At 44.1% G+C, this 13459-nt stretch overlaps 1 protein-coding gene across 1 annotated transcript in view; it reads right to left on the bottom strand.

Moving 5' to 3' along the window:
• Positions 1-13459, bottom strand: part of LOC119176615 (atrial natriuretic peptide receptor 1) — a 64274-nt gene that overhangs the window by 10687 nt on the left and 40128 nt on the right. Inside the window, exons 13-15 of the mRNA XM_037427975.2 lie at positions 11058-11129; positions 9977-10130; positions 4117-4281 (exon numbers count right to left, since the gene is read on the bottom strand). Coding sequence (XP_037283872.2) covers positions 4117-4281; positions 9977-10130; positions 11058-11129 — 391 coding nt within the window. The remainder of the gene's footprint in view (positions 1-4116; positions 4282-9976; positions 10131-11057; positions 11130-13459) is intronic.

The raw sequence follows: 13459 nt of genomic DNA on the forward strand, positions 1-13459 counted from the left end.
CTCCAGGAAACAAGTATGTTATACAAATGTTAAAGTACAATTTTTTCTAGAAACAATATGCGCATCATTATTCTTATTATAAAGCTATATTAAGAATAATATATTGTTGTGATGTTGTCGCAGATTTTTTTTTTCAGGAGCGGGTGGGGGAGTGGGGGGTTCAATTATTCTTTATGTATGTTCGTCGTTGCGTTTGTATGTGTGCGTGTGTATATACGCCAGCAAAACTGAAAAACTGCAGGGGGAGTGGTTTGAACCTCCCTCCCTCCCTTATTGACGCCCCCGTGTGTCACGCTATGCGTAATTATTTGTCTTTTGTGTTTTTTGTGTACGTCAAGCCATACAGAACACCTCGATTTGTACGTGTACTTGTGAACTTATCTTGCTTGCCCTAACTTGTGCTCGAATATTTCTGACACGTTTGCTGTTGGATTTGACTGTGGCGCTGACACAATACAAATCAACAGCCTATGAGTAACAAATATTTGAGAACAAGTACAGGCAAGCAAAATACACGTCTCTGTTATCTTTTACTACCCTTATCCTCTTCCCCAGCACAGGGCAGCCAGCCGGTCTGAGAACTGGCTAACCTCCCTGTCCTTCCTCTCCTCCTTTGTGTTACACATGTGAGAGATTTTGCGTCCTTTTTATTCATTATTTAGTATTGTATATTTCGTTTGCAGCGAGAAGGAGTAGTCGGGTGCCACCATAAAGGCGCAACCTCTCCTATTCATCAATTGAAAAAAGAAACGGTGAGCGTCCCTCACAGCCCGTGTTTTGCTTTACAAAACCACAAAACCTCGTGATTTATTTGACGTAGATTAGATAAACCAAGAAACCAAGTCTTGGAAGTCATGGCTAGGAAGAGAAGGCTTATGTTTCAAATACGCTGAATTTAAATAAATAGTTTAGTATACGTGATTAGAATGGTGTGAGGTGGAGTTTAAGGCTATTGCTAGTAAGTTTCAGTAGATTGGAAGAGAGTTCATGGTTATCATCATCAGCCTGACTACTACTGCTGCAGTACAAAGGACACTCCCGTGTGCCGCGAGTCAACCCGGTCTTGTGCTTGCTGCTGCCAATTTATACCAGCAAACTTCTTGATCTTATCTGCCCATCTAACCTTCTGCCTCTCCCTAAACCGCTTGCCTTCTCTGGGAATCCAGTCAGTTACCCTTATTGACCAGTGGTTATCCTGTCTACGTGCTACTCGCCCACCCTATGTCCATTTCATCTTCTTGATTTCAACTATGATATCCTTTACCCCGGTTTGTTTTCTGATCCACTGTGCTCTCTTCTTGTTCCTTATGGTTACACCTATCTTTTTTTTTCATTGCTCGCTGCGTCGTCCTCAATTTAAGCTGAACCATCTTTGTAATGATCTAGGTTTCCACTCTGTAGGTAAGTACAGGTAAGATGCAGCGGTTATGTACCTTCTTCATTGAGGGATAGTGGCAATCTATCATTCATGATTTGAGAATGCGTGCCGAATGTGCTCCATTCTATTCTTATTCTTCTAGGTACTTCAATCTGATGGTTCGGCTCCGCGGTTACTAGCTGTCTTTAGTATATATATAGACGTACTCTGTTACAACTTCAAGTGCGCTGCTAATAATCTCGAAGCACTATTCTTTTCCGAGGTTGTTGTACATTCCTTTCGTTTCCAGCAGATTAATCTTAAGATCTACCTCTCTGCTCTCCTTGTCTAATTCAGTAATCATGAATCACAATTCGTCCCCTGAGTTACTCAGCGATGCAATGAGTTGCTCAGTAGCGTGGAGTATTTACAAGAATACACAGCAACATCGCTCAGACAGGTGTTGTAGACCTAGCGTCAAGATAGAAGGAGGGGCGGAAAGGCCAGTCGTAATTGCAGAAAATAAAACGGATGGCCTTATTTTATAAGTATACATTGTAATTAGACGCACATTAAGAACACGCTAATCGTACTTCTACGGGTATTTCGCACAGTCAAGTTTCTTTTCCAATAAAGAGCTGCAGTATTATTGCGGATTGGGCACTGATCGCTCACAACACGGTACCTTCGTTTTATTTCAATTTTTTCATTAACTACCAAAAGTTATAGGCACTGTGTCAACTTTCTGATCAGCGAGGCCCTGAACATGTATTTCATCACGCAATGGCGACATCATAGACACCATACAACGAAAGCAAATGGTGCGTCTTACGCAACCATGCACACGAAGATTTTCTTAGCGGCAACTCAGTATGGTGACAAAGATTGTCGATATCTAATAATATTAATTGTACTGCTGTAAGTAACTTTGGTTGCCCCTTGTGCTTGTGTAAAAAAACGTAGGCTTATGTCAGGGGCAGGCACCTATGATGCGTTATCTTATACATAGCAACGTCTTAGGTTTCATTCATAAGATTGATGCAAATTCAGTGCAAGATTTAAAGACGCACACGAGGAACGGCATCGTTTGGAGTAAAAACTGGGATGGTCATCGGCAATGCCTTTCGCACATTCATTTTGCTTGTGTAAGTCAGAACGCAACGAAAGTGTCCATAGAAGACCGGCCTGAAGTAACGCAACGTGGGATCAAATCCCGAGCACTTTCAATGCTATTTTCCGGCATAGCAGAACGGAAGGGCGTCGATCTACCGGAAGTCCGAGCATCCGAGTAGCAAGCTTGGAGAGATCAAGCAGCAGCAGGGACTTGAGAGTCGCGTCACCGGATGTAATACATCTGCACTTTCGCCGTTTTCTTTGCTCTGAAACTCGTCCGTGTCGCTGGCTGTCCAATAACACCGTGTTTAAACTGCAGGATCTCGAAGCGGTATTAGAGAGAGAGAGGGGGGGAAAGAAAGAGGGGTGCTATATAGTGTGTATCTGTAAAGTACAAAAAGTACAAATTCGTGTATACACCAAATTGGCGCCCTACTGGGCTCATGGTGCTCATGCTCACGACAGCTGCAGACTGCTCTAGAAAAAGGCGTGGGCATTTTGTCCCGTTTTGAGAACGGGTAATATGGGCACATTTTGTGTTTGTCAAGTCAGCGCGTGTGTATAGTTGTCGACATATCCGTATAGGCGGTTGCAGAGCACGGGTAGACAGATCAATGACAAGGTGCTCCTTCCACGATTACTATTTTATCAATTCAGTTACGCTGTTTCGTATATATTTACTCTTATTCTACCGATGTATCGCTCCGATAAGTAATACACAAGCTCTGAACGGCAGATGACGTGTTATCCCCGCTGAGAGGTTCCACACACATGCTGAACCACTGCGCTCCATATTCCAATATTTTACTTTGGCAGACGATCGCTTGCACGAGAATCTCCGAGAGAGCTGAAGAATTGAACCTATTTCTCAGCCGGCATGTCGGCTGTGCCTCCACGCCGACTCTGTACACAAGATAGGTTCGGTCTCTCCATCTTCAATCTGCGACTTGCATTCTCGCGGTCAACATGCCACCTTATAAAATTTCTCGGCCCACTCTGTCGCCAAAAGCTGATTTCTGGAGACGCAGACGCTGTACATTCATTTCCCGTGCAAGAGAGCGGTCCACCTTCTCGTAAGCCCCTGCCTCATCCGGAACATCACGCCTAGCTTGTACGGCTCAACGCTTGCGCCGTGGCGAACTCGATTTGTTTGTAACAGCAACTATCTTTTGTAGGTTGTGTAAACCATGCTTACAATAACTATAATACCAGAAGACTGCTTTCTTCATTACTTCATCATGCGTCGATTCCTTGTTACGGAAACGATATACAGTGAAAGTGAAGCTGATTGCGTTGTAATCGCACCGCAGGCTAAACGGAGACGTTATATAAGATTAGTTGTTTCTTACTTTTTTTATATACTCGGCCGGGTTTTTTGTCTCTCGCTTCGAGCATGACAACAGAATTTGAACTCTTTCACATAGCATACGACAGCAGGGGCGGCATGAATCCGCCTTACGGCGCATCGTGCACAGAACGACAGAAAGTTGACGCAGTGGGTACGGATTCGTCGTGGACTAAAGTAAGGCATGGACATAGGAGGGCGCAACTACATAGACAGCAAGAATTCTGTGTCCATACTTGCATGCATTATACTTCTACTCACAATGTGTATTCGTATAAACGCGAGACTGCGGCGCAGATACCTTCCGGAGGTAGGAAGTGCTTTGAATACTTCTCCAAGTTCTCGAAGGGCCCCGAGCGGGTGAGGATCTCCTGAAGAATGATGGCGAAGCTGTAGACGTCTCCCTTGACCGAGCCGCCAGGAATCTCCTCGCGCAAGTGCTCGGGGGCTGTCCACAGAAGGCTCCCTGCGCACCACGTCGATCACCTCTGTCACGCACACTGCACGATGCTGTACAGCGAGTGCATTTGGCTGCCACCACGTCACTGACGACGCAAAGCGACGGATGCCGGTGCACTTTAATCTCGGTTCTTGTCATAAAACATGGGTAACAAGCCGATTGTATTCCGCACCATTGTTACTGACCAAGCGAGTAAATTAATTTGTCGCTATCGGCATCCGAGGTAAACAGATAATCAAGTGTTTCTCACAGTTTCAATGAAAAGGATGCTTTCCGAGAAGGCGCGCTTGCCAGATTTGTCTGTTTTATTTTTATTTGTTATAGAAGGGGGGATGCACGCTAATTGTTTACACCTAGTGATTACCTATAAATGCGACTAGTGCTTCGATGTAGCTCACCAAGATGTACTCCCTGATGACGGTTTGCTGAAAGAGGAGATTGCCATTTTCAAAAAAAAAAAAAAACTGTCTGTGCATCGCAAGTGCATTCAATAATAAAACCAGAAAAACTTAGTTTTTAAAGATCCCTTTATGCATCAAAATTTTCTAATTATTTTTCGGAAACCCAGCAAATTGAGCACCATTGAATATAAATGAACAAAGTTTGATAAAACAACGTTTAATAAGGTAACCAATCGTTCCATGTCTCTGATAAAAGTAACTTTTTTTTTTCCGACAGCAACATGGTTTAATGCAAAGCTTCGTTTAAAAAAAACGTTAACAGCACTGACTTCTTAAGTTACCGAAGCAGATATGTTACATAATCTGGGTGATAAGTCTGTTAGCACACCATATATTGCGCTTTTAAATCAAGAAATTGATTACATAGCTGAGGTTTGGGGCACATGTGGTGATACGCTCGAAGTAAGTGAAATGATCAAGCGACTCTTGCCCCACATGTACGTACAACCTTTCCTGTTTCCTTTTCTTATTTTTTTTTTTGGTCTCGCACCTTTTTTCTTGCACTGTATATAGGCAGTACCTGTCGAAATAAAAAAAAAAACTAGTTGAAAGTCGGCGATATTTGCCTCCGTTGTGTCATTCTTTCCTAATCGTTCTATGCGTTGTTCATACTTTCTGAAAATGTATCCCCCCCCCCCCCCCCCCCAACTTGCCCAAGCATCAACCCTTGCAAAGCATCAGAGCTCTTTACGCCTGTCCGTATGGGACATATTGCCAGCGGGCATGATATCTGAGAGCGTTAGCTAGAAACCGGATCGAGCGTTACTCCGGAAGCTCTTGTGGCAGCATTATTGAATGAAGCCTTTTTTTTTTTTGCGAAGAATAGTGTTTGTTGAACGCAAGGGTCCAATAACACATCGTCACTGTCTAGTAAAACCAAGAAAATTGTCAAAACATTTAAGAAAACGTTAAAACATTCCCGAACGTTGAAGCACAGACTACACTATTTTGTCACGGCATATTAGATACAAATCATTCAATACTGTGCTCCGAGGTTCGTGAATTTTCACCGTTCAAATGTGCTTAACGATTTAATTATTCTACAAGAGTCTGCATGGTGGATCCCTCTTTGACTCTTGTTCAGCAAACACTAACTACTTTTAATGAAAAGTCTCCATTCGTTAACGCTCAAGCACGAGCTTCCGGTATATGGCTCTGTCCGGTTCTTAGATCCAAACAACGCTCCCAGCCATTTGAGTATGTTGGTAATATAGTCTGCGGGCGAAAAAAAGTCAATTTTGGCCTTCCAATCACTTCGCAGTAAATAGGGCCACCAGAAAGCCGTGTTTTCGGCACGCCACAAGCAAATCATGCAGTCAAATCAGTTCAGAACAGCTCGGATACGCTGGGATTGGATGAAAACGCAGCTTGTAAGCCTTCTGCAGCTATATGACGGATTGACTATTCTTGGGCTGGTTTTCATGCTTTGGTATATTGTTACATGAACTTTCATGGTCTTATAGACCATGAAACATAGTATGCGCTGACCCAACTATTTTCACGTGTATGAGTCTACCCTTAACACTGTTTGTTTAGTTGTTAAAGTCACAAAAAACAAAGGTTAACCATCCAATATGGTGGCACTGAAACCCGTCCGTAAATTAGTGTATACAGTGCTACCTTTAACTGCAGGATGCGCGGCAATGGCTTCGCGGGCAGGGGTGTAGCCGTAATTCAACCTAGTTTTGTTGCCTTGTATTTGCCATGTACCGTTTTAATTACCTTAGGTTCTCGTGAAATAACGCACCTTCTCACCTGTACATGTGCACTCACTCAGAAATTAGAACAACAACAACAAGAAAGTCAGCTGTCGCATCTGTTCCAAACCCTCGATTTCCCCTTCCTTTCTCTAGTATGACGTTATATGACATAGACGGAACAACATCGACTAAGTCGGTCAATTACCCGACCGCAGTCCCGTGTTCTCGGCCCCACACGACGAGGTAGTTTAGCGCGTAAGGCAATGCGTTGATAACCTCGAGGGCGTGGGTTCGATTCCCGCACACGGCGGCCACATATCAATACAAAGAAGCCCCTGGGCTTAGATACATAGATTTAAGGGCACGTAGAGGAAACCCGAGTGGCCAAAATTATTCCGCAGTCCCCCACTATATGCGGCGTAGTCTGTTAGTAATATCGGGGTTTTGGCGCATAAAGTACCAGCCCCTATTATTCCAGGTCCATCACATTTCTTGCACTACATTAATAATTTACATTTGATTTTCCATCAGGATTTTCGCAGACAGCTGGGTAATGTATCGCATATTTCAATCTTATAATGACAAAAATACCATTGAATCCGATCTTAACGAGATTGGTTATTATAGTGTTCAACATGAGTAATAGCGCACGATGCTTCTGAAACGATGTTCCCTATCCCTGGTGAGAAAGTCACCAAATGCCGTGGTCTGGATGGGGCGAAGGAGCGCCAGTGCAGGTAGGTGAGGGGGAGCCAAATGAAGTTACCACCTGTCATTAACGGCTTAAACCAATGCTATACTACACGCCGCCGCTCGGGCCACTCTTCAGCCAACTTCCGCTTTTCCCGGTTTTCCCACTTTCATGTGGGCCACCCTCGAAGCAGTTTCCAAGGTTATTGAGAAATAGCTCCCGTCCATTACACTAAGCCGGTCTAACAGGAACTGAACGGCAAATCCACGTCGCCCAAATGGACAGAGACAAATCTGCCGTAGCCGCGACTCCGATGGGCGATGTTTTGAAAGGCATGCGTTGCTCTGCTTTTCACAAACCATTTCTTCAGCCGCTTAGTAAACATATACCAAGGTCCACGTGGCAACGACGGCAGAATAAAGACACCGCGGATCCATTAACGGGCCTCGTATCTATAGGGGGGAAAAAGTACAGAAAGAACAGAAGGATTCAAAGCCCAGAGGAGCTGAACTACGCAAAGGCTAATACAGGAAAGAAAATGTGATAGCGAAGGGGGGCGGAGGATTGAGTGCTTTAGAGCGTAAAGATCTTTCGCAAGGAGGTGGTCACGCTCTTCCTGATCAAGGAAAACAGTTGACAGGAAGCTTTAGTCTTACCATTAACACTCCCTTGCCTGGAGGCGCACTGGGCAAAGACCGTCGTTCATAAAGTGTGTCGAAACCTAACTGCGTTTAAAAGAAAAAAATGCGGCCCTCTAAGTGCGTAAAAAAAAAAGATGTAAAGAGACTGAAATGTCAGGACGTTCGGTTTTTGGCATCTGTAATGCGCTAACTTGACAGCACATCCCCAGAGCAAGCGCGTGTACCAAAATTTTGATAATTTTTGCAATAAGATAGAGAGGTAAGTGAGTCGCAACTGATGCATCTTGTAAAAAAAAAAAGAACCAGTGCGAGCAAGACGGAGCACATGAACAGAAGGACACAATATAACTGCTGTCTAACTACTGAAGTTTGATGAAGCAAAATGAACACAACGAATACCAACACATGCGTAATTTGAAACTTTTCGCAATGAACTGTTTTGGGCAAATGAAAGGTCAACATAAAAACGCCTTTGCACATGAAAACAAAAATCACGCCACCTGCGGCTGTGAAACTTTTCTACAGTTTGTAAAACTGCTATGATGATGACACAGAAATTTAGGATACAAATGGAAAACTGCCCACTTAGGCATGTTGATGCGTCTAAGAGAGATTCAGTATACTTGTTTGGATCTGGTCTTGTTAAGGATGCAAAATATCGTTAAGTTAACGCTTACCAACAGAACGCTTACCTGTCGCAAACCCTGGGAAACATCTCAGGACGAATGAGACTGATTTTGTATCTAGTGTACGGATAAGCGACTGTCTGCGTTTCGAGTAAAATCCGCCTGCAGTAACTCTCGGCACGAGACATCCGCCTGATAGGCACACAAACTTCTGATGTCATGTGAGATTAATCACCTTGGTTGTTCGTTCGCACAAGCCTTCATATACTGTAGGCCATTGCGAATGCCTTCAGCGTATCGCCACGCCTGCAGATAATACAGTTAATATTGCTCGTGACATTTCATTGAAAAGTGTTCGAGAGACAACTTTCCAGAGGCCGCCAGGCTCGTGTGTCTGGCGACCGCACATGCTCAACTATATCACGGGTAATTGTGAGGTAATTGTGTGAATTACTCGTCAGTATGCTTCGTTGGTACGTAATTGTGACTCAGTTTACGTCGTTGTCTCGTGCGGTGCACGATTGTACTGTTTGCTCCTCTCATCACGCAGCTTCACAAACAAATGCATCTCAAAAATTGGCTTTGCGTGGGCACAGGCGCACGGAACTTAGCTTAAATGCAGAAGTGATTTATACTAACGTGACAACGTTAAGGAGCTTGTTTCGCAGACGTCGCCATCGGCGTGATTGGTAGTGAGCGAAAAATCATCACCGTTTCCGTGACCGCAAAATAAAAAAAAAGATGCAAATAAAATAAAGTGAGAATCAAACCCTGGCTATTGGCGAGGCAAGGAGATATTCACCACCCGTTTGCCACGTGAACGGCACGTCATCGCTTGAACCTTCTTTTGTAAAGAAGAAAACAACAACACCACATGAGTGTCTTCAGTAGAAGGAGTCTCGGCTCATGTCATATTGCGTGACAGAATCCTAGAATCACACCACACACCAGGCGTATAAACAAGTGAATTGCGCAACGAGTGGGTGGTATGAAACTGTCCACCCGTTACAAAACGTGCACCTACGCAAGTGCACAGGGATTCTTACGGACGAGTAGTTGGTACTTTGTCAATTAGCAAAAAGAAGAGACAAAGAAAGAAAGAATAAGGAGAAAGGCGGGTAGGTTAACCAGGGCTGAGCCCCGGTAGGCTACCATGCAGTGGTGAAAAGGAGGAGGGAAGGAAAGTTATAGAAAAGGAGAGAAGGAGCAAAAGGAAGAATGATAACATAGCGGGCACTTAGCAACTGTAGATCCCGTAGACATTCTAAGATAGTTTGAAGCGGTCAATCTGGCGGGCACAAATATTCCTTTCCTTGCGGCATGGTGGAAGGCAATGCGCAAAGGGCCCAATGATGCTATCGCATTCCACCTTGAAAACGAAACTCAAGTATCCTCTAAGTTTGACAAATTAATTTATGTCAATCTGAATTAGTAACGTATACTAATTCAGATCTGGGACGTTTAAAACTTCAGTATATATATTTTTAAAAGAAACGTCAACAATATGCAGAGAGCCAGAGGGGCGACCAGCGTTCACGGGATGAAAAAAAAAAAAGACCAGATGGTCGACATGCATACGTACGAGGGTTCTCGATTTCGGGCGGCGTCACCTGCTTCCGAAGCTCTCGCAGGCCAAAGTTTGAGATTTTCACCACAAATCGGGCGTCGATGAGGCAGGCGGTGGACTTCAGGCGGCCGTGGAAGCCGATGAAGCCACCGTGCAGGAAGCTCATGCCCTGCGCGCCACGAATCGCGGCTCTCGTCAAGTTACCGCCGCGCATCATCGCCAAACTGTGCCTATTGACGGTCTGTCTTAGAGCCGGCTGCCACCATCACGATGCAGCAATCAGTCGAGGCCCCTGCTTTTCTCCGATTCGATTGTTCGAACGTGTCGGTGGATTATCGTTTAGTTTTCCGAGCATTTCGTTTAATGATTCTTTAGAATGCCTATATAAATATAGGGCAGCTGCTTTCCTTCTGAGGAAAAGTATAGCTCGTCAAGAGATAGCTTTAATTCCCAGTTTTACGTAAACATACCATAAAAAGCAATGGCTACAAGTGATCGTCTGTCCACATGTAAATCACATCGTGCTTGAGTGTTATCCTGATCACGTGATCAACTAAGATTATCGCAGGATTTTTTTATTGCACTGTTTATTGAAATAGTGCGCAAAATTGAAACTAAACTGATGCTGTGAAGGGCTGGGGGCGCAAAAAAATTATTTTTAGGCACTGGTAGCTATGGCATATTTAAAGAAAGCAGACACACATGTGCGCCAAAGTAAACTTCAAAATTATGAAATAACAATTACTATGCGCAATAAAACCGGCAAATTATGCTGAAAACAAGAAGAGAGTAGAGTAGGTGGCAGGCTGACCCGTATAGCATCAGATAAATTGGCTCAAAAGATACGGACTCGATTTCAAGGGAATTAGTGTGGTACAAGTACACACTCCATTGAGCAAAAACACGCGAGATAATGTTCTAGCTAAGCGGCAAATGCAAAATGCTTCACATTTTGTCACGACAATTGATTACGGACGAATAATGTATGCGATGGAGCGCGATTGGATAAAGGTTCAAGAAAAACAGATGGTCCCACCGTACTCGGAGGCACTTGCAATCGCTTCACAGTTCACGCCTTTCCGTTCATTCAACTCACCTCGACAATGTCGTTGATGATGGAGTACCTGAATGTCCAGTCCAGCTTGAGTGACTCGTTTTCCAGGAGATCCTGCACCGGCGCGTGCGAAATAAATGTAAGAACGTGGAAAAATCTGAGAAGAGTTTCCGTCAGTTTCTTACATATTGCCACAAACAGATTAATAGTGGTACGAAGAATGTCGAGTGTACATCTCAGATGAGGCCCCATCTGTGGGCAAATATTTGCAGTCTACAGTTTCTTGCCGTGCTTAGATCATTTGTAGAAACAAAATTGTCTGTCATCAAAAATGTGCCTCTTCATTAGCATTCAAAGTTTCCGCTTGCTGCTAAATGAGGAACAGTTGGTGCAATACACTTGCGCATGTAGCCTACGGATACTTTGCAGAAAAAAAAAACAAGTGCCGAATGCCCTCAATGACGAAAATATACAGGTGTTAAAGAGATCGCAGCTCGAATAAATTGAGGCTGGTTACTGAGCTAGTTGGTCGACACCAAAGAGATGCAATGCATATTAGCGCAAACTAGAGAAAAAAGACACGAGAAAGAGCTAAGGAAAAGCAGAAAGGTCGGGCGCTCGACCTTTCCTTTCATTGCCTGACTTCTCTGCGTCCTTCCACTTCTCTCTCGCGTCTGTATTCGCTATTAGCGTAAATTTGTGCCACTTTGATACAAATAGTTTATTTAGAAAGTGTTATGACGACCATTATTGACGTAAACAGAGATGACTACAAAAGGCAAATTATTACACTTCCGTGAGCGATGCGCTGAAGCTACAAAGTACAATGCTGTACTTTGGCAATACGTTATGTTGCTACAAGCAAACGCAACCATACATAGGCAATTTATCGCTTCTGAGCTCTCTCTATATCCTGTATGGTCGTGGTGCTGTGCCGCCATTGAAAGGATAACAAATTCAAGGACGCTGTTTCTGAAACAAGCATGACACGAGTCACATTGTGGAGGCTTTCGTAATAGTTACGCCTACAGCAGCTGTAGTGAGTTGCCACTGGCCTAAACTAGTTAAAAATAAAGAAGCGCTTGATGTTGCGGAAACGCCAAGTTTACTCCGTCCCTCATAAAGGAGGCTGTTGCACTCTTAGATAAATTGTTTGTATTGAGCACAGACGCTGGAGAAGGGCAATACGCGAAACAGTGCGTAAAATAGGCCTCTATGCTCAAGGGGCTCGTGTTTGAGCGAAGGAACTGCAAATTTTATGGCTTCCGCCCTTTCCTATTTCACCACGACGCTTGACGAAGACGCTCTCAGCAAAGCAGAGGCGTGAACAGAGCTCCCGGCTTGAGTAGATGACGTCTCTATCTCGGTATGAGTAATGAAGTCACCTTTCGGCTGATCTGTAGGTATCTCATTCACCGTCCTGATCATATACATAATCTTTATACGTATATAAGAGGGCAGTTTTTCGTATGTAGCGCAGCCGCGAACCACTCAGAGCAGTCGAGAGAAAAGAGGACTTCACATGAGTCCTCCGGACGGCTTCTTTTCTTATCCTATTAACTATACGTGCACGATAAAGCCTTGTACAGTGTCCTTGCCATGCGCGACTCCAACATTTGTTTCCCTTTCCCGCATTCTCTTAGGGCACCCGCATTCTGTCTTGAATGCGCTCAAATGTTTTTTGTTCTAAGAGCAATCAGCTTAATTGACCCTGAAACAGGCACTGTCTTACGATGGCACTCCGACATGAACAAAGAACACTTTAAAACGCCGGTAATAAGACTACTAAAAAGCATAAAGAGAGAGAATAGAAGAAAGGAAACGGGAACAGTTCGTCCTCTTTGCGATGGGCAAACTGGGCCAGCCCGTTGAATGGCACCCGGGTTCGCTTTGTGAAATTAGATTTTACAATTAAATTTTAAATGACGTTTTCAGCTTGCACGGTGCGCTTATTCACACAGTGTCGTTTTGTGTGTCAAGAGAAAGCTTGCTTGGAGAAAGTGCATCACCTGCACAGGCCCAAGTCGTCGACTTGAGCGGCACACGTGTCTCGTCAGTAGGTCGAAGAGAAAGATTGTGCGTCGTGCCATGCGTTAAGTGAGCGCTTATTTGCGCACGCGCTAGCACAATTAGTGCTCCGAAGGTTTTCGTGCCTTGATGAAAACACAATGAACAAAAAGAGTAGGATTGTCCAAGATCTGAAGCGTGCTCGTATGGAAGAAAAAAAAAGGCAGTAAAACTCCGAGGAATTCAACTGAAACGGCGTACGAAATTCCTTTCCAAGCTTTATTCAACTTTATGCGATGTCCCGTTAGTGTACCGTAAAGGGCGAATGTTTCATATATAATACGATTACAGGGTGTCTCACATAATTTGAGCCAAGAATTTGAAAGTGAAAGGCACTTAGGAGGCGAATTGAACCAAACGCATACTATACTTGCACT

The sequence above is a fragment of the Rhipicephalus microplus genome, chromosome X (assembly GCF_043290135.1).
Source record: "Rhipicephalus microplus isolate Deutch F79 chromosome X, USDA_Rmic, whole genome shotgun sequence".
Taxonomy (NCBI): Eukaryota; Metazoa; Arthropoda; class Arachnida; order Ixodida; family Ixodidae; genus Rhipicephalus; species Rhipicephalus microplus.